General features: G+C 38.5%; 1 protein-coding gene and 1 pseudogene across 2 annotated transcripts in view; both read right to left on the bottom strand.

The window, feature by feature from the left end:
- The window catches only part of CUBN (cubilin), a gene marked incomplete at its 5' end in the record, with an annotated part of 316,681 nt that overhangs the window by 247,922 nt on the left and 42,948 nt on the right, over positions 1-25,811 (bottom strand). Inside the window, 5 exons of the mRNA XM_080671851.1 lie at positions 9,485-9,615; positions 12,921-13,137; positions 13,484-13,649; positions 17,218-17,396; positions 17,627-17,771. Of these exons, the coding sequence (XP_080527977.1) occupies positions 9,485-9,615; positions 12,921-13,137; positions 13,484-13,649; positions 17,218-17,396; positions 17,627-17,771 (838 nt within the window). The remainder of the gene's footprint in view (positions 1-9,484; positions 9,616-12,920; positions 13,138-13,483; positions 13,650-17,217; positions 17,397-17,626; positions 17,772-25,811) is intronic.
- Positions 3,084-4,223, bottom strand: LOC308255543 (coiled-coil domain-containing protein 34-like; annotated as a pseudogene). Its single transcript has one exon. The product of its transcript is annotated as a coiled-coil domain-containing protein 34-like (transcript).

Here is a 25,811-nt window from a genome sequence, read left to right as displayed (position 1 = left end):
TATTTTTAAAAAATAAAGAAAAAGAAAAAGAAAAAAAACTAGTTATAAATACAACATAAATTATAGGAGAATTATGCTAAATGAAGAAGCCAAAGATAAAAGGGTGCATACTGTGTGTTCCTACTCATACCTGCCTTTTGAATAGGCAGAACTAATCAATAGTGATAATAATCAGGTCTTCAGTTGTTGAGATGGAACATGTGGAGGGATTGATCAAGGAAACACTAGGATATTTTCTTGGATGATAAAAGTGCTATATATTTTGAATGGAGTAGTGATTACATGGATATACACATTTTTAAAACTCCAGGTGAATTTTACTTACTAAATTACTTACAATAATTGCAAAATAAAAATCTATGTTAAGGCCCTGGCCAGGTGGCTCAGTTGGTTGGAGGTTTGTCTCTTACACCAAAAGGCTGGTCAGGGTTGCGGGTTGCGGGTTTGATCCCCAATAGGGGGCGTATACAAGAGGCAACCAGTGTATTATTTTTCTCTCTCTCTCTTCCTCTCTCTCTAAAATTAATAAAAATATATCCTGGGGTGAGGATTATTTTTAAATCTATGTTATGTTAAAAGTTTAAAAGTGCTGTGCAAAAACAAGTTGGCTCTCTAAAGAAAATCCAATAATTCAGATATCAAATAAATAATAAATAAAATTAAAATAGATCAATACAAAATATTTGAAGGTACACCTGCTATAAATATTAACAATAATATTTAATGTTAAAATTTGATTGCAGTTTTATGAGGTTCGCAACTTTATAGGGAAAAGAACAATGGTTCTCTGAACTTACTATGTCTACTTCTTGAAAGGCTAGTAACTCCTCTTATCTAACACTGAAGTCTGTATACAATGTTCATGTTTTCTTCCCTTGTCAGAATAAAAGACTCTTTTTAGAATAATATTAATACAGAGAAATATTAATGCTATGCTTTTGTTTCATCTTATGCTTTGTAATAAGCACAAATAAGTAAAATTGAATGTATTCCCACAATCATCTGTTGGCATAATTCTTATTACATCAATACAAAATGCAAACATAAAAGTGCCTCTTGTTTATAACTCATGTTGGCAAAGGAAGACTCATTTCCAATGGTTCTTCACCTTTTGTGATAGTCTAACAACATTTACAAAGAGATGAAAAAGGTAAGTATATTTCTCCCATTCACTACTAGTATATTCAACTGAGCTGCAATGGAAAAGGATATCTCTGAAGATCAAAGACAACTATTGACAGGCCTCACAGATCTTTCTTTCTGACCAACCTCAAAAAGAAAAAAATGTCAAGAAAGAAAAGAGAAAATATACAAATTTCCTCGGTGGACCATTACAAAATCACAAAGCTGTATCTTTCTAAAAATCATGATGTTTCTTTGCCTCCACAAAGCATTTTCAAAAAGTTTTAGTAACAGCATTCAACTCATTATGAAAGGGGAAAATCCAAAACATGAATAATATCCCTCCAACCCACAAGCAGTGATGATGTCAGCCCCATACAATTTGGGCGACAGGAATAGAATAAAGGGATCTGAGAATGAATCTCTTAGAGAGACCCTAGATTATGGGGAACTGCTCCACCATCTCCCTTCCTAGCCTTATGCAATAACATGATTATCGAATTACATTAGGGATCATCTATAAGTGGTGCTTTCTGAAATCACTTATGAGACGTTTGTGTCTGCATGAATCCATCTGACCTCAGATTTTCTAGATATGTGCTAAATAATAGTCAAACCAGGAACCATCATCAGCTTCTATTGGCATCTTTGGCTTAACATTCTTCCAAGTGAAGCCTTGAGGGAAGATAAAATTACAGGTTCCATTGCTCCCTTTAGGAAAGAAGAAGCCTCCTTAATTAAAATCTAACATTTTGCTCTACAATTCGCTGTTCGGCAGTCACAGAATTGGCTTTTGATTCTCCCTCACAGGTAACCAATTCAAATGGATATGAATGTAAGCTAACTCACTATAGCCGCTAGTGTAAAAAACTGCACTTGGACATCAGTCATTCTATTTTACACCTGGCACAGTTGTCGTGTTTCACAGCGACTGTGTGATTTTCCCATAGAATGTCTCCTTTTATTATCCCCAACTATGTGAGAGAGCCAGTTATTATACCCTCCACTTTTTAGAGAGGTATGGATGAGGGGGGTTCTGAGACTCCCAGAGGTTAAGTTTTAAAATCACTTAGTTTCAACATGTCAAAGATACAAATTCAAAGCCAAGTCCTCCCTTTCCAAATCCTGTACTCTTTAATAATCCCTGGATTCTCTGTGCAGGAAATGCCAATTCAGAAATGAGGATGGGTAGAAGATTAGAAATATTACTATTAGATGTTTTCTTTTTTTCCCCCACAAGAAAAATTGTTGATTTTATTAGTATCACAGTGGTTTTAGTACAAGCTAAATACAAACACAATTGTTAGATAGTCAATCACCTATCCTTCAAAGATGGATTGTATAAAATATCTTCCTTGCCCAGCTGGCGTGGCCCAGTGGTTGATAGTCAACCTATGAACCAGGAGGTCATGGTTTGATTCCCAGTCAGGGCACATGCCCAGGTTGCGGGCTCAGTCCCCAGTAGGGGGCGTGCAGAAAGCAGTTGATCAATAATTCTCTCATGATTGATGTTTTTATCTCTCTCTCCCTCTCCCTTCCTCTCTGAAATCAATAAAAATATGTTAAAAATATCTTCTTTAAAAAGTTCTAAGGACTCCATATATAAATGCAAAAATTTGAACTTGTCAATAATCATATCAAATGCTGAGCTACTGACCAAGCAGTAAAGAACACAATTTCTGCCAAAACCGGTTTGGCTCAGTGGATAGAGCGTCGGCCTGCAGATTGAAGGGTCCCGGGTTCGATTCCGGTCAAGGGCATGTACCTTGGTTGCGGGCACATCCCCAGTAGGGGGTGTGCAGGAGGCAGCTGATCGATGTTTCTCTCTCATCGATGTTTCTGGCTCTCTATCCCTCTCCCTTCCTCTCTGTAAAAAATCAATAAAATATTAAAAAAAAAAGAACACAATTTCTGATTTTAAAATTAATTATCTACAGGCAAAAGCATGCAGCTTCCCACATCTACTGTCTTTGTATTCTGCACAGAGTTCCAAGGCAAAGGTTGGTTCTGGCTTTATGAATTACCAGAGATGAAGACCTGTGTGGCTGACTTATCACCAGCCTTTAGTCTTTTTTTCCTGGTAGATCCTTGGTGTCTTTGCGAGGAGGCATATGAGTTGGTTTGCAGGAATTGGATTATAAAGGGCTGGTTCTGGATAAGAATTTCCACTGTAAATACCTGAATGTTTTTCCATTGGCATAACCATAGCTCTTTGTAGCTGGAGGAGGTTTATTTTTTGCATTTTCCAACCATTCCTTAAACTTTTTTCTGCTATTTCTGTTTTTTTTCTGTAATTCGGCTTAACGTTGTTTTTCTTTTTCCTTTTCTTTCTTCTTCTATTCACATTCTTCAGCATTTTTTTCCTTTAACCATTCTTTATATTTTTCTTTTGCTTTTTCTTGCAAATGATCTTTCTCGAATGCCTTTGCTGCTTTTTCCTCCATTTCACTAATTTTTTGTTCCCTTTCTTTTCTGTTCATTCTTTTTCTCAACCCAGTCTTTGTGCTTTTCTTCAGCAGTTATCTTTATTCACATTCTGCCTTTTAATTTCTTTTCTTTTTTTCTGATTTAATTCATCTAGAGCTTTCTGTTACAGACAGTCACTTTCTTCTTTTTCTTTGCCAACAAACCACACTTTCTGGTAAGCTCACCAGTTTCTGCTCTTCTTGGTTATCTTTGGATTCAACCACACTGGTGCACCCCTGTCACTCCATTCCTCCCAGGCTCCTCCTTGGCCACTGAGTCTTGGGCATTTTCATCCACTTATTCTTCATCCCACCCACCCGTCTCCATCACCATCGTTGTCAAACAGGAAGCTCTAATGGCGAAAGGGAGACAACAGGTTCATGAAGGAATTGCTGCAGCTCAGCAGTGGAGATGGAGATGGGGAGCACACAGCCACCCTCTCCAGCCCCTGTCTCCCTGAATCTGCCATGAGGGCGGAGAAGGAGCCCCAAGGAAGGCCAAGACCTGGCCCTGCACCCAGGGTGTTGGAAGGGGGCCAAACTGCCCACCACCTCCCCACCGCCTTCATTGGGCCCAAGTGCAAACCCACGGTGCAGCAGCAGGGCACAATTAGATGTTTTCTTTAGCATTTCCATTCTAAGGACTAAGAAATCAAATAATAAATATGCCTGAGCTGGGAAGTGCCAGGATACCCATATACACAAAAGTACGAGAAAATACTGACCAATAAGAAAATAAATCTTTAAAAGATCAATAGACTTACTAACACCCTTCCAGAGGGAAAAATATCTGAATATCTCACAGCAGAAAACACAGAATTCAAGGTGGATTGAAAGAAGCAGAGGATTCTGAGTTGCCCAAAGCATTCTTAATATCGAAGCCAAGACAAGAACCAAGACTTCTGACTTGTCTTCAGTCTTCTTTGACCCTGTCATGGAAAGTGTTTTCAACCATGAGCAGTTACAATCCTGTCCACAATTACATCTCAATTTTAATTATACGCTGCAATTTATGTACTAAGACTTGACTTTCAGAGTCTCTGGGGAACTGCAAAATTTCATTACAATAACTTGAATTGCTTGGTGAAAACCCACTACCTGAATGTGTAACAAGAAAATCCTGCCCTAAGTTTTTTATGAACAAGAGAGTTTGGGAATACTGCTCTATTGGATTTAACTTTTAAAATAGAATCAGGCCTTCTGGGAGGGGGAGAGAGGGAGAAACACAGATGTGAGAGTGAACCATTGGCTGTCTCCAGCACACCCCCTACCTGGGATCTAGCACACAACTGAGAGATGTGCTTGGACCAGGAATCCAACCAGCAACCTTTCAGTTGGATGCCCAACCAACTAAATCACACTGGCCAGGGCTGAATATCATTTCTGACCTCTAACTCTTAGGTGCCTCTACGCCCATTCCAAGATGACTGATGAGAAACAGCACTAAACACACACTGGGGCAGGGGTGGGGGTAGGCGGGCACTCTTAGTTGGGAATAAGCAGACTGAGAAATCCCACCAGGGCACACTTTAAACCCTATGTTGATGTGGTTCTGATACTTCCTGTCATTTCCCTAGGTGATTATAAAACACTTCTCTTTGAAGAAAATAGGAAAGTCTACCACAGTTTTACCATAGCTGTGAATTGAATGTTACCAGCCACACAATGTGCAGTTCATCTAGGGCATTTCCAAGAGCTAAAGTAGACATGGCAAAACGAACAGATTGGATGTTGGGACTTGATTGTTAGGTTTTGGCTTCTAAACCAACTAGCTGTGTATTCTTGGGAGGATAAATTCAATTCTTGATTTCAATTTCCCTCATTTAAAAAATTAGGTAATTGAACTAGATTGGTGTTTTGAACTTTCTGACACACCATAAAAATACATTTACATCAATCACACACACACACACACACACACACACACACACACACACAATAGATATAGCAAACAGGTTTGGTGAAATAATACCTAACTCAGTATGATAAACTCTGATACTTTCTATTCTATTCCATACTTTTAACAAATGTAGGTAGTAACCTAAGTTAATTTCATGGCCCACTAATGAGTCATGGATGTTTTAATGTTTGAAAAACATTAAATTAGATTTTATGTAGGTTTTCATCTAATGTTAAAGTAGAAAATGTATCAGGTACATTTCTCAACTCTTATACTTTTAAAATTCTCTCTATAATATTATATTAATGTCTAGGAAGTAAATGTTAATAGAATATAAAATTGCAGTTTAAATCAGTAAAGTTAACTAATCAAGGAAATTTGTAACAAGAAAGTTCCACCCCAAATTTCTTATGAACAATAGAGTTTGGAAACACTGCATTACTAGACCTAATTTACAAATTAAATGAGTAAAGTTAAGTATCTCTCAGAATTCAAATATTTCATACTTTAAATAAGCAAACATTTAAAAACTAATCTTATGATCAGTTACTAAGCAAATCATAAGAGTTTCTACCCTTGGACATTTTATTTGTTAGTTTGTTGTTTCTATTTCCCAGGCACATCTGGATAAAGGCAGAAACAGTGATGAGGGAGGGAGTCAAAGCAATGACCAGAAGCCAATCTCTTCCTCCCACACACATACTTAGAGGCTGACATCATAGCCCCATAGTCTGCACTGCAGATGGAAACGGAACTGGAGTCCCGTCAGGAAATTTAGCCTTTATCAGATAAAGACAGGAAAGAAACTCACACCTGTTGTGCTGAGGAATTAGAAATTAAGAACCAAAAATCTCATTAATGGTCTGAAAGTAACTTCTGCTAAAGCCATAAAATAGAATGAGCGCCAATGACTGAGCATCCATTAATGCTTTTCTGTGATAAGGTTTCATTATGCTGAAGTATAAAAAAATAAGATAACAACTGAAAAGTAAGTGTCCTAACACCTGCCTATTTCCAGGTGGGAATGCACTTGGACTCCGGCTGCCTGACAGGCTCCCCCGCTGCCTGGTTGTCACCAGCCCAACCCCCACAGCAGCCTCCTTCCTGGGCTAGTCTAGTCCCTGAGCAAAAAAAACAGCATGCAACCAGGGAGCGGCCAGGCTTAGCCAAAGGGCAGAAAGGGAACGCTCCCTGGTCTGTGATTTCAGCCCTGACTGGACCAGAGGCCAAAGTAGTGGTAAGCACCCGGGGAGGCGATGGGTGAGCCTGTCCAGTTTTCCACCTCTCTTTCATCACTTGTCTTTTCTTATGTCCTCTTGAAGCATCCATCTTATATAAAAACTGCTGTTTGAAATTTTAACCCTGCTATTTGGCTTCTGTAAATGCTTACTTGCTTAAATAATAAGGAAAATGAGACTACTCCCACTTCAGAGAGGCCATTAAACCTTCCCCAGACAAAATTATCAGTGCTGGCACCAGGCCAAGCCTTTGGTTGAGGTCTCAAGGCCCCAGCACATAGGGACTCTTTAAGAACTTGCAAAGGGGGCCGGAAACACCCCATATTTGGGAGATAAAGAAGATAAAAACATATAAATAGGGAAAATTCCTTCATGTTGGGGCCCAGAATTTGAGAGACATTTTCCTCTGGACCCACGCGTAATAAATGTAACTCCATCTCTCTAAGTATTGCTTGGTTCTTCTCCGGTTTTCTGTAACACCCTGTCTTCATCAGTTTCCCTTTCTGTCCAGCTTGCTCCTTTCCTTTTTCTCAACTTACTTTTATTTCCCCCGTGTCTTATTTTTCTGAAAAAATTATGTAATTAGAATTTAACTTTAACACCTCCCTGCCAGATTATTTTGATTGCTCTGGGTTCTTATTGCACTAGATATTGATTGCCTTACAAGCTAGTGTGGTATTAGCAGAGCTGTTTTAGTCATTACAGAGATATGTCTTACTTTGCATATTGTTACAAATATTCCCATAACATTTCCAGGAGGCCCTGCCTGCATCATATGTTATCTAAGATACAGCTAGCTTATACATGCAGCAAATTAAACTGTGTTCATATAGTTGATTAAAGCTAGAAGACATCTCAAAGGCCATCAAATTTAATCCCTTCATTTTACAGATAAGGAAACTGTGGCCCAGAGAGTTCAAGTGACTTTTTGCAAAACCTAATCTAATATTCAGTGTGGTTCTGGCCAAATATATGAGGCAGGAGAAACTATAGAAGGATGGAAAATTGTGTGCACACTGGAATTTCTTGAAAAATCAGTTTTGGTCATTGGATGTTAAACAACTGAAAAAAGTCCAGTAACTAAGTCAATTGTATAACATAACCTGTTTAAATCATTGGGGATTCAATTTCCCATGAGCTTAGGCTGGAAAATAAACTGTTTCATAGAGAGGGTCCCGCAGGAGAGAAATGATTTTCTCACACTCGGGATTCTGAAGAGCTCTAAAGCCAAGCTACCAAGACATAGAACTTCAATTACTACACAGAACAGCAGTTTTGCCTAAAATGAAAAGTAGTGTCTGGCCACTCTGAGGAGAAATAAATGAAAAATTGGGTAGGGGTTCAGAGTGGGAGATTTTTAAATTTTTATTTATTTACTTACTAGAGGCCTGGTGCATAAAGTTCGTGTATGGATAGGGTCTCTAGGCCTGGCCAGTGATCAGGGCCAATCGGGGCCTTCCAGCTGCTGGCTGGGGCCTTCTTTCATTCTGAGCCGCCCCCTGTGGTCAGCGCACCTCATAGCAAATGATCGGTCTCCCAGTTAAACTCCCGCAGGGACAATTTGCATATTAGGCTTTTATATATATATAGATTTGTTTGTTTGTTTGTTTGTTTGTTTATGGGAGTGGGAGCTTTAAAAGATGAGCACCAGGGATCTCTGGACACATGACGCTGTCAGAGGGAGCATGTTCTGGCACAGGAAAAGCTCCCAGTGCTTTCCAAAGGGGCATCAGTGAGTCACACCATGTTTCTGGGGAAGCCAAAGGCTGGGATGTGCTTGGAAAGCTGAGCATCTGTCCACTATAGACTTACATTGGCTAGTATTTTGGACCATTAAATCTCTTTCTAAATGTGATGAAAAAGGAAAACCCAGACTCTCTAAACTGGTACACATCCCACATGGGAATACAAACATAAAAAACACTCCTAAACCCCACAGGTTTTGGGGTTGGGGCATCTCTGGTTTAGATATTACATCAAACATGTCAAACTCATGGCTGGTGGGCCATGAGTTTGACATGCTTGTATTACATCAAAGACCCTCCTTGCAAATGGTTATTTGTTTCCTACACCGCACTTACAGCAAAATAATGATGAAAATTAATTAATAAGAAATATATAATAAAAGTTATAAATGCTGAAAAGGTTCAATTTTATTAAGTCAAATTTAGAAATGTCTATTTTGTCAAGAAATCTTCTATTTCCTGCCATAAAATTCTATATAAGTAGCCTCTTATTTTTATCTACTGTTGTTTTTTTTTAATTTCTTAAAATGCATATTTGATTTCTTTGGTAGAAGAAATTTAACTTTATTTTGGTAGAATTTTAAACTCATAGAAAAATTGCAAGAAATAGCTCCTGAATTCCTTTTAGCCAGATTTGTTACATATTTGCATGTTGCCCCCATTGCTTTTCCTCCCCCACCCTTTCTTCCTCTCGGACTTGCTCACTCCTTTATTCTCTGAACCACTTAAGAGTAATCTGAAAACACTACATATCTGTAGCCCTGAAAACGTAAGTGTATAGTTCCTAAGAACAAAAACATCCTCTTACAAAACCGCCTTCTAATTTTCAAAATTAGAAAATTTTTTATCATTGAAACAATCCTCATTTAAACATTACTCTATTTTTAATAGGGAAGATACTGAAGTCACTACATGTTGTTCTAAATATAGCTTTCATTTGGGGATGAAGTATTTTCATAGTACCATTTTATAATGGAGTAAAGGAATCCAAGTATACAAATGCTGTTTTGTTACCTGCTGATGCATTAGTTGCTTTATAGTCTATTAAAAAGCCTTCATAAGCAAGGTCAGAGTCAGCCACAAACACAAGCATTAATGAGTTGGTACTGATGATAAGAGAGGGCGGGACCGATTTTCCACAATATCTATTTGAAACAAAAAAAAAGAACACAGGTTTAAGATCTTTTAGTGCACTTTAAATGATGCACCAAAATTAGGACATGTAAAAATAATAATAATATACCCTATTACCTATAGGCACAAACATTTACAAAATTGCAAATATCTCCCTATTCATGATTACTTCCCTAAAAATTTTATGTGTGTACCTGGCTATATGACTTGTCATATAAGTTTAATGAAATTAGAAATTACAAGCTATGCTAGGTCACCATATAGCATATTATTGAACTTATTAACAGAAATGTAATAAACTTTCACAACAAAGGAAAACCATATATCATAAATGCATAGAGCATAAATTTGAGTCAGTTCTATCATTTACAGCCATTGTGACTTTGAGCAAGTCACTCAACCGCTATGCCTCAGTTTCTCCACCTCTAAACTGAGGATGATGATAGTAACTACTTCATAGGGTTGTTTTGAGAATCTCATGAGTTAATATACTGAATATAAAAGACTTAAAATAGTGCCTAGAATAACAAACCCTATATAGGTGAAATCTATTCTCCTTAGACAGCTGGCCGATACAGAGGTAAGAGTTTGATTACTAAGCCATGTCAAATTCTGGCTGAATAAAAGCAGTTTTAGTCAGAAAAACTATTCTAGTCATGCTAAAAGTAGAGTTGTGATATAAAGAAAAACCATGCAGGAGTAGTTTTCTAGAGAAACACTTGTAAGAAGGAGTGACTAGATGTACCACAATTTTCTAATCCACTCATCTGATGATGGGCACTTAGGCTGTTTCCAAATCTTAGCTATGGTAAATTGTGCTATTAAAACTGTGGTACAGCTACACAATGGAATACTATGCTTCTGTAAAAAAGAAGGAAATCTTACCATTCACAATAGTAAGGACATGGAGAGCATTATACTAAGCAAAATAAGCCAGTTGGAGAAAGATAAATATCTCACTCATTTGTGGAATATAATGAACAATATAAACTGATGAACAAAAATAGATCCAGAGACAAAGAAACATCAAACAGACTGTCAAACCTCAGAGGGAAGGCAGGGAGGAGGGGTGTGGTAAGAGATCAGCCAAAGGACTTGTATGCATGCATATGAGCATAACCAATGGACACAGACACTAGGGGGGTGAGGGCATGTGCTGTGGGGTGTGAGTGGCCAGGGAGAGATCAATGGGGGAAAAAGGAGACTTTATATAATACTTTAATCAATAAAGAATTAAAAAAAAGAGTGACTATGAAAAAGAAATCTCAAATCAATGCATACTGGTGAGATTAACCAAATACAATGACAAAGGGAAAAAATAGAAACCGAAATATGGAAAACAGATTAATTAATTTCTGAAAGAGAAAAAAAATGGTGTGTAATACTATTTCAGTGTTAAAATAGGTTTAATATCTTGATAAAAATAAAATTGGATTAATTCATTAATATTTTTTTAAATTCATTAATATTTTAAATGTCTCTGTATACGCCCATGTCTGCCAGACTGGGCAAGAACATTATTGTAGTTTATGCCATTCAGCAAAAAATATGTATTTTTCAGTGATTATGAGTCAAGTACCATTAAAAATAAATAGTTACAAAAATGAAAGATTAAGACAAATAAGAGCAAAAAATTAAAAGGGAGAATAAAAGCAGGTGAGAAATAAGTTTAAGAAAATAATTGGTAAAGAAAAAAAATCTAAAAAATAGATGAAAAAATGAAATGCAAGAAAAAGAAAATTAAAAAACGTTAGGAGATTTCCATTTTTATCAAAAAGGTACTAACAGGAGCTGGATGTAACCCTGCACCTGAAAAAAACTAAAATATATAAAACAATGGCTTTCAAGACACTGAATATCAAGCAGCAAAGGTAAACAAGTGACTTGAAAAACAAAACTGGACATGATCAAACTGTTTCCAAATAACTTCATTGCATCCCAAAACAAACCTCAAAAATACATACAGGAACACAATAGTGTCCAGTGCACAAAAACACAAAATTAAAAATGTCTGGCATATTACCAGACATGAGAGGAAAGTATAAACCATAATGAGAAGAAAGACGGACCCACCAAAACATAGCAATAAATGCCACCGATGACTGAATTCGCAGTCAAAGACATTATAATCTCACAGATTTAGGAAGCTATAGGAAAACATTAATGTGCAAAGTAGAAACATGGAAGATATAAAAGATGGCCCAAAGCAAACTTCTAGAAATGAAAACTATAATGTTTGAGATGAAAACTACACGTGGTAGGGTTAACAGCAGAACAGGCATTGCAGAAAAACAGATTAGGGCACTTGAATACATAAAAATACAAATTTTCCAAAATGAAACACACACAAAGCAAAGACTCAAAATCAAATGAATGGAGTAGCAGTGAGTTGTGGGACAATATAAAAATGGCCTAAGATACAAGTAATCAGAGTCGAGTCCTCAAAATTATTTCAAGAACTAATGACCAAAAATGTTTCAAACTTGATAAAATTATAGAGCTCTCAGATCCAAGAAGCTCAACCAATACATTATGCTGACCAGGAAAGCCAGTTAAAAAAAATAGTATGTACAGTACGATTCCACTTCCAGAATATGCAAACCAATTTACAGTGAGAGAAAGCAGGGTAGTGGTTTCCTAGGAATGGGGATAGGGATGGGGATGGGGGCAAAGTGAGAAATTATCATGGGCAGAAAGAAGGATTTGGGGATAATGACATGTGAATTAGTTTCATTTTCTTGATGCCTTCATGGGTATACACGTATGTCAAAACTTCCTATCTAATAAAGAGGGAATATGCTAATTGACCCTCACGTCATCACAAAGGTGGCAGCATCCACAGCCAATAAGGAGGGAATATGCTAATTGACTGCCACACCCTCAAAGATGGCAGCATCCAAAGTCACAAGATGGCGGCACCCAGTCCCCTCAGCCCCCAGCCTCCCAGGGCCAGCCCGAGGCTCAGGTAACCAGGGCCAGCTGAGGCTTGCACTGCCGGCAGTGGCAGCAGCAGAGGCGTGATGGGGGCATCGCCTTCCCCTGATCGCCAGGTTGCCTCCCACCACTGAGGGCTCTCAGACTGTGAGAGGGGGCAGGATGGGCTGAGGGACCCTGCCTCCAGCGCATGAATTTTCATGCACCGGGCCTCTAGTAAATATATAAAGTGCCAAGGCTACAGAGCAGTAATGCAGGAATGGCCATTGAGAAGCATGTTAATTTGACCTGGTTTTTATAACACAACATGGTAGACTTTAACATCCTTCAATGACGCAAGAAAATTTCTGTGAGAAAAAAATCTAAAAAAAAATAATCTCACCTCCCAAGAGATGTCCCAGAAACAGTGTCAAAAACTTCCAGATAGTCACTTGTGCAATTGTAATGAAACTCCAGATGAAATCTCCTGAATATCAAATTTATCAGGAAGCCAGGTTGGATTGATATATACCAGGTACAGTTGATACCATGGGGGTAGATATTTGGATGACCAGGACTTTGAATAGTTCCTGTTAGCTCTGTAAGAATTTTTCCACATGCTATTGAAGTAAAAATAATAATTGTTAAAATGAGTAACCAACAAGCTACCTGAAAATCAAGATAAAATAATCTGATCATAACTTCTTAAAAGCTCAAAAAGAAAAAGTTTCCTTATATGCTACTTCAGATAACTTGGTTTTAATCTTATTAATAGACATCAATTAACTCTTGCTTTGTGCTGCTTACAAAATATATATTTTTCTTTAGAGTGTACCTTAAAAATTTACAGTGTAGGTTAAGTATACATCTACAGTATAGATAATTTTTATAATAGTTTATTTCCATTGTTTACTTATTTTGATATAAACCTGGGAAACAAAACAGAAGAAAGTGTCAATCACTTACCCAAATCTTTAGTACTGAACTTAGCCATGAAACCATGATTTTCAGTAGAAGAACTTTTCACAAATATTACATAAAGAAAATTGTACACAGATGTTATAAGCGAAGGTATGTCTGTGCCACAATATTTTTTATTTTCAGTAGAACCCAAAATAGAACTGCTACCAATCTAAGGTTAAAAAGATATATTCAAATTTATTATTAAATACTTATTATTAAAAATTGCTTTAAGAATAATTATTTCTGAAATGTTTTCTTATTAATATAGTAAAACTCAATTTTAGAATATTTTTGTCATCCCAAAAGAAACTCCATGCCTGTTAGCTGTCATTCCCCATTCTCCTCAAACCCCTAGCTCCAGGCAGCCACTAATTTACTTTCTATCTCCATAGTCTAGTCTGCATTTCAAATAAATGGAATCATATAATATGTGGCTTTTGTGACTAGAATAATGTTTTCAAAGTTATGTGTCATTACTTCATTCCTTTTTAATGCCATATAATATTCCATGTGTGGATAAAGCACATTACATTAATTCATTCATTAGTTGATGAACACATAGATTGTTATACTGCTTTGCTATTATGACTAATAATTGTATTCACTCATGTACACATTTTTGTGTAGACACATTTTATTTTCCTTGGGTATATACCTAGAAGTAGAATTGCTGGATCAAATGATAACTCTAGATTTAACTTTTTGAGGAACTTCCAACTCTTTTCCAAAGCAGCCATACCATTTTAAATGCTTCCAGCAAGGTACAAGTGTAAAAGGGTTTCCATTTCTCCAAATGCTTGCCAATATTTGTTATTATCTGACCTCTTGTTTACAGCCATCCTAGTGGGTATGAAGCACTACCTCATTGTGGTTTGACTTGTATTTCCCTGATGATTAGTGATGTTGAGCAACTTTTTATGTACTTATTGGCCATTTGTATATCTTCTTTGAAGAAATATATATTCATATTTTTTGCATATTTTAAAAATTAGGTTATTTTTAATTTTGATGAAGTCTAATTTTCCTAGTTTTTCTTTTGTCATTTGTCTTTTTGTGTCCTATCTAAAAAGGCTTTGTTTAACCCAAGGTCACAAATACTTACTCCTGTTTTCTTCTAAAAGTACAGGGTTTTAGCTCCCACATTTAGTTCTATGAATCATTTTGAGTTAATTTTTGTGAATGGTATAGGAAGGGATCCAGTTCATAATTTTGCATGTAGCTATTCCACACTATTTGTTGAAAAACTATTTTTTTTCTCATTGAAATGGCTTGGCACTGTTTTTAAAAATCAATTAGCCACAAAGGCATAGATTTTTTTTCTAGATATTCAAATTTTGTTCCATTGTTTCATATTTTTATTCTTACTCAGATAAAACACTTGATTACCACACCTTTGTTCTAAGTTTTAAAATCAATAATTGTGAGTCTCCAACTTTGTTCTTTCTCAAGAATGTTTTGGTTATTCTGATTCGCTTGCATTTCCATATGAATTTTACAATTAGCTTGTGAATTTTTGCAAAAGTGCTAGCTGGGATTTTGATAGGGATTGAATTAAATCTTTAGATAAATTTGAGAGGTATTGCCATCTTAACAATTTTATGTCTTATAATCCATGACCATGAGCTGTCTTTCCATTTATTTAGGACTTTAATATCCTTCAACAATGGTTTGTAGTTTTTAGAGTGCAAGTATTACACATCTTTTTCAATATGTATTCATCAATATTTATTCTTTTTATAATATTATAAATAGAATTGTTTCCTTGATTTTATTTTCATTGCTAATGTATAGAAAAAGAAATGACTTTCACATTTTGATCTTGTATCCTGCAACTTGCTGAATTTTTTAGTTCTAATAGTTCATGTGTGTGCATGATTTTTCTATATACAAGATCACATTACCTGTGAATAGAGATAGTTTAAATCCTTCCTTTACATTCTGAGTGCATTTTATTTCCTTTCCTTGTTTAATTGCCCTAGCTATAATTTCCAGTACAATGTTGAAGTGAGAATAGACATCTTTATGTTTTTATTGACCATAGAGGCAAAGCGTTTAGTGTTTCATCATTAAATGTGGTGTTAGTTGTGGGGGGAGGGGAGGATGTTTATAACAGATGCCCTTTATCAGATTAAGGAAGTATCCTTCTATTCTTAATTAGTTGAGTGTTTTTATCATGAAAAGGTATTGGACTTTGTCAAGTGCCTTTTCAGCATCTTTTGAGATAATCATGTGGCTTTTTCCTTTATTTCATTTTACATTAAGTGATTTGGGGATGCATACCAAGCTTGCATTCCTGAGATAAGTCCCACTTAGCTATGCTAATATATAAAAACCCTGGGTCTGTCATGACCAGAGGCTTGACCGACTGTAAGTCAGTCCTGCAGTCAGCTCTGGGTTGCCATGGCGACCCAGCTATGGCTGCAGGCACAGTGACCCAGCACTGACTGTGGAGGGGGCTGCGAATCAGGCCTGAAGAGAGAAGCAGGGACTGATCTGTTGCCTCTGTGGCAGCTTTTGATCAGCACTTGCCTCTCTCTTTCTCTCCCAGTCTGGCCAGCAGCCGTGCCTCCATTTCTCTCCAGGCCTCCACCCGGGGCTGCTGATCAGCCCTGCCTTTCTGATCAGGCCACATTGATAGGCCCAGAGACGCTGACTGGCATAGAAACTGACCAATCAGAGCCAAATTGGCCAGCAGAGGAGGGCAGTTGGGGGCTATCAGGCCAGAAGGGGAGGGCATTTGGAGGCAAGATCAGGCTGGCAGGGGAGGGCAGCTGGGGGTGATCAGGCTGGCAGGGGAGCAGTTAGGTGTTAATCAGCCTGGCAGGAGAGTGGTTAGGGGGTGATCAGGCTGGCAGGCTGGCGAGCAGTTAGAGCCAGCAGTCCCAGATTATGTATGACTGTTGGTTTGGGATCGGGCCTAAATCAGCAGTCAGACATCCCCCGAGGGGTCCCAGATTGGAGAGGGTACAGGCTGGGCTGAGGGACACCCCTCCCAGTGCATGAATTTCGTGCACCGGACCTCTAATCATATGTAATCATTTTTATATCCTGAGGCATTCAGTTAGCTAGTATTTTGTTAAGGATTTTTACATCTATATTCATAAGATATATTGGTCTGTACAAACTAGTTTTGTTTCATGTAACTGATTTGAAGATAATATAACACAATCCTATCTAATAAAGAGGGAATATGCTAATCGACTACCACGCCCTCACAAAGATGGTGGTGCCCACAGTCAATAAGGAGGGAATATGCTAAATGACTACCATCCCTCAAAGATGGTGGCATCCACATCCACAAGATGGCGGCACCCAGTCCACTCAGCCCCACTGGGGTGGCAGGTGCATGGCACAGCTGGGCCCACCCCCAGCCTCTCCGCGCACCTGCCTCTGGAGTCCCCCAGTCGCCTCTGCCCCCCCAGCCACCCAGGGCTGGCCCGAGGTGCAGGCAAGCCTCAGATGGCAGCTGCCCAGCTGCCCAGGGCCACCCGAGGCTCAGGTAACCAGGGCCTGCCGAGGCTTGTGCTGTCGGCAGTGGCAGCAGCAGAGGTGTGATAGGGGCATCACCTTACCCTAATCACCAGGTTGCCTCCCGCCCCTGAGGGCTCCCAGACTGTGAGAGGGGGCAGGCTGGGCTGAGGGACCCCCCTCCAGTGCATGAATTTTCATGCACCGAGCCTCTAGTATTTTAATAATATCCAACCAAATATAAATACTCAAAGGTGTTTTACTCTTACCTCAATATAATCTGTATCACAGTGGGCAGAGCTTCCAATTTCAAAGCCAGTGAAGTTGAGAAGAACTACTTGGCTTTGGGGTTGGTGAATAGTCCACCTGCAGATCCTTTCTCCTGGATACACGTTAGGATAAAAGGGTGAACGAATGACCCCTTCTCCAGTTAATTCACCTCCACAAGCTGTAAGTGTGAAAATGATAGTGGTATTTGTGCAGAGAGAAATGACCTTTGCCCTCAATTTTATTGTAAATTCTAATTATATGCAAGGATATAATTGAATGTGACATTACTATTAGATTTTTTTTTTCCTTGCTGTGTAAGGACATAAAATGACAAAATTATTTCAAGAAACTAAAATGTTATAATCAAGGAAATTATACATTTAAAAGTTGAGGCTTAAGTTTTCTTACCCACTTGATAAACAGCTCTGAAACCAGCTCTTACAACAGAAGCATCGATTATAACCCTGATCCAGATACTATTAGTAATGGATTTAATGTGAGAGAGGGTTTCATTGCCACAAACTTTTCCAAGTAAGGTATCATCATCTCGAACCTAAACAGAAAAATAAAATAGATCTGTAATTCTAATGGACAAAATTACCTTGGCAGGGTGGTATTCTTTGGAGATGAGAAGATGGCAGATTCAAAATAATGAATTTGGGTTTCATTTTTATATTATACTTGAAAGTAGTATGTGGGCCATTATTCACACAATCAAATAACACTAATAAAATATTAAGCCAAAAGGATCCAAAAGCATCAGATTCATAAGCAAAAAAAAAAAAAAAAAAAAAATGTTCTTCTAATAATTGCCACAATGTCAAAGAGAAAATGAAAGTACAGTTTTGGACTATTTAAATCCTATCTAATAAAAGAGTAATAAGCAGATTGACCATCACTCCAACACACAAGATGAGTGCCCCCATGTGGTCAAAGATCCTGCCCCCATGTGGACACAAGATGGCCACCACAAGATGGCCAGCAGGGGAGGGAAGTTGGGAGGGACCAGGCCTGCAAGGGAGGGCAGTTGGGGGTGATCAAGCCGGCAGAGGAGGGCAGTTGGGGGAGACCAGGCCAGCAAGGGAGGGCAGTTGGGAGGGACCAGGCCTGCAAGGGAGGGCAGTTGGGAGGGACCAGGCCTGCAAGGGAGGGCAGTTGGGGGTGATCAAGCCTGCAGAGGAGGGCAGTTAGGGGTGACCAGGCTGGCAGGGGAGGGCAATTAGGGGTGACCAGGCTGGCAGAGGAGGGAAGTTGGGGGTGACTGGTTCTGCAGGGAAGGGTAGTTGGGGGTGACCAGCCCTGCAGGAGAGGGCAGTTAGGGGCAATCAGGCTGGCAGGGGAGAGGTTAGGGCAGGGGTGGGCAAACTTTTTGACTCGAGGGCCACAATGGGTTCTTAAACTGGACCGGAGGGCCGGAATAAAAGCATGAATGGAGTGTTTGTGTGAACTAATATAAATTCAAAGTAAAGGAGCAGAGGGGAGAGCAAGAGAACCGGATAGAACAGCCGGATCTGGCCCGCGGTCCGTAGTTTGCCCACGGCTGGGTTAGGGGATGATCAGGCTGGCAGGCAGAAGCAGTTAGGGGCAATCAGGAAGGCAGGCAGGTGAGCAGTTGGTAGCCAGCAGTCCTACTGGATCAGGCCTAAACGGGCAGTCGGACATCCCTCAAGGGGTCCCAGATTGGAGAGGGTGCAGGCTGGGCTGAGGGACACACACCCCCATGCACGAATTTCGTGCACTGGGCCTCTAGTCTAATAAATAAAATACAAAAAAGGAATTCATGAATATATTCATGAACTGTTTATCAAGGAAGGTTAGGGTGTGGGAAGATAAAAGACATATATTTGGCAATAAATATAAAAGTAAAGAAAAATGAAATAAAAAAATAAGTACAAATACACAAAATTAAACATGACAAAGATGAGCCCCTGCCGGGTGACTCAGTTGGAGCGTCATCCCATACACGAAAAAGGTTGCAGGTTCAATTTCTAGTCTGGGCCTGTGTGGGGGGCAACTTATCAATGTTTCTCCCTCACATCAATGTTTTTTTCTCTCTCTTTTTCTCCCATCCTGTCTCTCTAAAATCAATAAACATATTCTTAGGTGAGGATTTAAAAAATGACAAACATGATATAAATGCACATATACTGAGGAATTTGTTTAATATGATAATTCCATGTATTACTTTATGTTAATATTGTTGAATTTTTGAAATCGTTATTTCCAGAAAAAAATATAAATTGCTAAAATTATCTCAAGAAAGAAAAATAAAATTTGAATAGACAAGGCACAGATAAAATTGAAAACATTATCACAGAAGATTCTCTGCTTGGTAAGTTATTTTAAACTTTTAAGGAACAGATAATTCCCATATATAATTTATTCTAAGACACCCTCAAACATAGAACATTTCCCAACAAACTTTTCTCAGAACTATCTTACCAAATCCCAACATTAATACAAAGGAAAACTATGGATTGATCTCACCTATTCACATCAATACAAAAATTCTAGATCCAGTCCTAGAAAAATGAATTCACTCCATCATTAGGCTTATATACCAAATTAAATATAAGAATAAATGATTGCCGAAACCGGTTTGGCTCAGTGGATAGAGCGTCAGCCTGCGGACTGAAAGGTCCCGGGTTCGATTCCGGTCAAGGGCATGTACCTTGGTTGCGGGCACATCCTCAGTGGGAGGTGTGCAGGAGGCAGCTGATCGATGTTTCTCTCTCATCGATGTTTCTAGCTCTCTATCCCTCTCCCTTCCTCTCTGTGAAATATCAATAAAATATATTTTAAAAAAAAAAGAATAAATGATTATCTGAAATGAGAAACTATAAATTAAGCTTATCAATAGGTTCAATAAGATAAATCATATATTTCCATAGATGTCAGAAAGTTTGTTAGCATTTCTATTTATTAGAAATAAAATTCTTAGAAAGTTGGGAGCAAAAGAAAAAAAAATTATATAATAAAGGTTAATTGGCTTAATCAATAGTCAATATCCTTTGGTGTAATGGCCATGAGCAACATCTATGGAGTCATATAGACCTGGGTTCAAATCTGTCAAAAATATCCTCACTTAAAAGCTTGAACAACTCACTAAGTCTCAGCTTAGCTCAAAGAGTTGTTGAAGTAAGTAGATAAAACAATAGTGTGAGTTCCATAGCAAAATGCCTACTAATAAAATATGTAGACTATTGTTATTCTTGACACTAGAGCTTCCTCACCAAAATCGGAAATTCTTCCATGGATATACATGCTACTCCTTACATAGAATTCTTTTGGATGACCTAGCCATCTAAATATTAGCTTATCCTCTCCATGAGCATTATCAAGGCATCAATACATGCCAGCGCCTGATGCTGGGGACAGCACCACACGAGAGACACTGTTCACAAGGAACTTACCACAAGCAAGCCCATTTTTTTAAAAAAAGCATGAACGTCATGTCTGAAAAGTGAAGGGTACTATATTATTACTTCACAATGGTTCTCAGTCGGTCCCACAGTTAGAATCTTGGACATCTGTGAAGGCATTTTTCGTTTTTGTTTTCATTATTAACACAATGGTGGTGAGGCACTATTGGCATGTAATGGCTGGGGACCAAAGATACTAACTATCCTGAAATGTGAGAGACAGTCACATACAACAAGAATTCTCCTATGCCCTGTGACATTCATGTAAGTGACAGTTCGCTGCTAAGTGTAAAATTGAGCTCTATCTGACATACTAAACACAACATATTTTTCCCAGTTAAAATCCCACTGAATTTTCCAGGATGACAAGTAGAGTGTAAATCGAAAGAAGTTCTTTCTTTTTTTCCCCGGAAATCTGCCAAGAGTTAGTCACCATTTCAGAAAATTGGTCACTAACCTCCCCAGCCATGCCAGCATTCACAGTGACTCAGGGAGCTAGCAACTTAACTGCTTTCACTTGGCCTTCAAGTGCATCTTGGCCAGGCTTTTTTTAAGTTTATTTCTCCTAAATATTATACTATGAACCAAAATGTTTCATATAAATGTGTATATTGAAGTTCTATCATCCATGGGCTTCATTTCAGAATAGTGAAAAGGTGATATGAAAAGGTCTTAAAGTGTAGAGAACGTTGGACTTAGCCAAACACTCTGAACCCCTAACGAGGAATAGGGAATACTCAGCAGAGATAACCTTTAGACTGAGATTTAAAGGATTACCCAGGCTGAGGGGAGCAGGCAGTACAGGGAAGATTTTGAAAGTATGATACTCAAACCTGGAGGGGATATGGTAACACAGTTACTCTCCTCTGTAACTGTGAAAGTATAAACTTCTGGAAAATAATTTGACAGTATGTATCAGGAGTCTTCAAAATAGTCCTAGTTTGGGACCCTGTAACTCCACTCTAACACACTATCATAAGGAAATCATTCAAGATACAGGCAAAGACACACAAGGATCCACATCAAAGTATACTCTATGATAACAAAAATTGAAAATATTCCAAATGTCTCATAATAGGAGGGTGATTAAGTAAATTATGGCTCAGCCATATGACAGTCTTACAGAGACATTAAAAAATCACACACCTCTCCACTGATTTACATCAAATCAGTTCCTTTCTATGAGCTATAATACACATTTTTTGCATACTGTTATTAAGTTATGCTAAATACCTCTCTAATCAAATAGCAATTCTCTGAAAGAAGAAAAATTTCTGTATCCCCTTTAGCACCTAAACACAGAACTTTGTAAACAGGTATTTAACAAATGCTTGTTGATTCATTCATTTTAAGACAGGGCAAGATAGTTCATTAAAGTGTAAAATTGAACTCTATCTGACAAACTAAACACAAAATATTTTTGCCCAGCTATAATACACACTGAACTAGAAATCTGTTAGAGATGCAGACATAGGGCAGTTCTTAGAAACCAGAAAGCATGAACACAGAGTAAGATATCTTCCTGCTTTCTAATTCTCCAGGGTTCCATTTGCTTCTGCTAAGACTGTAGTCTCTTTTCTCTATTTTGCCCATAAGAAGATGACAAGAAGGAAGAAAAACAGCCAAATAGCATCAGAGCCAGCTAAAGTGGGCCTTTCCCCTGGGCCCCACTAATGAAATTCAAGGGCATTAGGAAGGAGAAGGCAGCTGCAGTCCAAATGTTTGCAGAGGAACTTATCGTGCTCGAGGGCCCTAAACCTAGAGGCACAATTGATTTTAGCTGTGTTTCTCTCTGTGTGAAAATGAAACCTCATTAATTCTGAAAGCCTGTATTCTCCCTGGATTCCAGACATAGCAATATCTTAACCACAACCTCTTTGAAAATGACATTCAAATAAAATCCATTAAACGTTCTAAAGTGACCCCAAATGCTTTTGTAGCACTTCTTGCATTCAGTATTCTAGGACATATGAGTTTGCAACTCCCCATTCCCCTCAAAGCCCTCTCTCCTTTGTGCTTGTGCACTGGAATAGACTGTATTATTTCCCTACACTCACTGCCATGTGACTTGCAATGCTTCCCCAGGGCGAATAAAGACTTATCCTTCCCGCTGGCTGTGGGCTTGGCCATAGGGCTAGCAGAATGTGAGCAGAAGTGGTGTACGATTTCTGAGTAGAAGCTTTGGGAGTTACTACATGATTCAACAGTCTCTTACTTGCCCGCTCACAAGACCAAGAGCCTGGGTCCCATGGGCTGCTGGGACAGGGAACAGATCAGAAGACCTGCTATTGACCCCACACCAACATGTTAACATGAGCAAAGAATAAATAAATGAACATTGTTCTAAGCCAGAGGAATTTTTTGTTTGTTACTGTTTTTGATTTGTCTTATTGTTATTGACTATTTGTTATTATAGCACCATCTGGAGAAAAATGACTCCTGTTTGAACATGGTTTGTATTAAAGAAGAGTTTTTCTTAAGAAGTCAGGTGAAGCCATGCCATAGTCACTTTCAGTGTCACACCAAATCCAGTCTTTATACCGCATCACATATACAAAGAAATGACAAGGATCAATTCAATGTTCTAGTGCTCTGAGGACCAGACCCAGATTTCTCATTGATTGCCTTATTCATCCAGCAAACACTGATTGTTGCATGCCCAGAAACCCAATAACAACATGTGACCCATAATTTTTAGCCTATGGTAAGAGCTAAAATTAACCGGGCCAAAAAACACAGTTTCTCTGAAATGTTAAAAGTGAAATCCAGCATCCCGCCAGATGTTAAGCTTTAACATCTGCAGTGGATCAGGTCCCACAGCCATCTTAATGCATGTGTTCATTTTTTTTATCTGCTATATATCCATATTTGTTTTTATGTAATAATTTTAAAAATCTAATTTAGTATTAAATTTTAATACAAAACAAGACAAATATGCTGGTATTGGGCTTGACCCAACCAAGAGCTGAAAATAGAATCCTACCACACAGCAGTGTTTAACATGTGGCTTCTTGCAGAGTGAGCTTCAGGTTGAAATGCCCCTTATCTATATATATATAAAAGGCTAATATGCAAAGTGTTCCCTCAGGAGTTCAACCGGGAGACCAGGAATTTGATTGCTCGCTATGATGTGCGCTGACCACTGTGGGGGTGACCACCGGTGGTGGTTGGGTGCTGTGGGAGTGAGGGAAGGAGGAGGCGGGGAGGCAGGGAGGCGGGGAACCTGATAGGCCCTGATCGCTGGCCAGGCCTAGGGGCCCTAACTGTGCATGAAGTTCATGCACCAGGCCTCTAGTATAAAATAAAGATGATCCTGGAGACCAGCTATGGGTTAGTCTGGGTGCATAGGAAAGGGGATGCAGTCCCACTTGAAATGAATGAATAGATGGTGAGGGATAAGAGATGAGAGAAGCTACACAGGGACCAAAAATTATTTTCTTAGGTTATTATCTTTTGTTATTCATTATTATGTTTCATGATTTCATAGTTAAAATTTTAAAGCTTTTTATGCCTCATGAAACAGTGCCCCTTTTAATATATCTGTCAATAAACTTATCTTTTATATGTTGTTTTAAAAAACTGCTTTTCTATAATCAGAAATACTTGTCTAGTTTTACATAGAAATGTGTTCTTACATGATTGCAAACTCAATATATCACCTTCTCCTCCACATCATTGTCATCATCATCATAATCATCATCTGTTAACATTTAGTAGCCAATCACTGGTGTGCAAGGCATTGAACCAAGCACATTCTGATTGTTTTTCTTTTAATTTACCAAAGCTAAGTTCTTCATCTCCAGCTACAAAGCTGTACTAGATCTAGCTGCTAAAATCCTACGTTTTCTTTCTCTACATGTCAAGGAGGAAAGAGAGCAGAGGTTATACAGGTTTTCCCTAGAACACTGAATTAGTCTAACATGCAAACAGAATTGTCAATGCCTCTCTGAGTTTACATAAAATGATTGTGCTTAACAAAAAATGTTTTGGTTCATTTGCTCAGCACTTTAATTTGTGGCTTGACCAATAATTAAGCAAAAGAAATACCAGGCCAGGAAAATGAAAACTGCCTTTTTGTTTCAGATATTCTTCTTACAATTATTACACACACTTAACCAGAATTAAGTTTTTCTGAAGGAGAGTAAGCAGAACTAATGAAGAAAATAATCTAAACTTTATAACAAGAGCCGAAACCGGTTTGGCTCAGCGGATAGAGCGTCGGGCTGTGGACTGAAGGGTCCCGGGTTCGATTCCGGTCAAGGGCATGTACCTTGGTTGCGGGCACATCCCCAGTTGGGGGTGTGCAGGAGGCAGCTGATCGATGTTTCTCTCTCATCGATGTTTCTAGCTCTCTATCCCTCTCACTTCCTCTCTGTAAAATATCAATAAAATATATTAAAAAAATAAAAATAAAAAAATAAAAAATAAATAAACTTTATAACAAGAGTTTTCAATGCTTTAACTTAACTCTCTGCCACTGACTACCTGGCTCACCTGGGCAAATCCTTTTACTTCTCTGGGTGGAGTCCCCTCACATAGAAATTGTCCTGGAGAATCTCTGAAACCTGTATCCCAATAGTGAATCCTATCATTCCTACTTATTTGCAGTCACCTTAGTTACTAGAGCTCAATTTAATAGCTTGTAATTTAGCATTTTTATGAGTTTTTAGTTTCAGCTTTCATTTTTGTCCTTTGCGATTTCATCACCAATTTCCTGTTTCCGCCATCCATAGATCTATTTTTGACAAATTCTTCCAAACGCTCTAAAGCAGCTGTTCTCAGACTCTAGCCTGCATCAGAATTACCTAGAGCTGTGGTCAGCAAACTGTGGCTCACGAGCCACATGCGGCTCTTTGGCCCCTTGAGTGTGGCTCTTCCACAAAATACCACGCCCTGGGCGAGTCTATTTTGAAGAAGTGGCATTAGAAGAAGTTTAAGTTTAAAAAATTTGGCTCTCAAAAGAAATTTCAATCGTTGTACTGTTGATATTTGGCTCTGTTGACTAATGAGTTTGCCAACCACTGACCTAGAGGGTCTGTTAAAAGGCAGGTGTCTGGCCTACCCCTGGAGGTTCTGACTCAGGCCACCTGAAATAGGGTATTGAATTGCTTTTCTCCAGGGTGATCTGGATGCTCCTGACCCAACTGTTAGGGGCAGAAATAGAATATTAG

Source organism: Plecotus auritus (assembly GCF_963455305.1).
Source record: "Plecotus auritus genome assembly, chromosome: 1".
Classification (NCBI taxonomy): domain Eukaryota; kingdom Metazoa; phylum Chordata; class Mammalia; order Chiroptera; family Vespertilionidae; genus Plecotus; species Plecotus auritus.
Note: the sequence above shows the minus strand (reverse complement) of the source record. Positions and strands in the feature narration are given on the sequence as shown.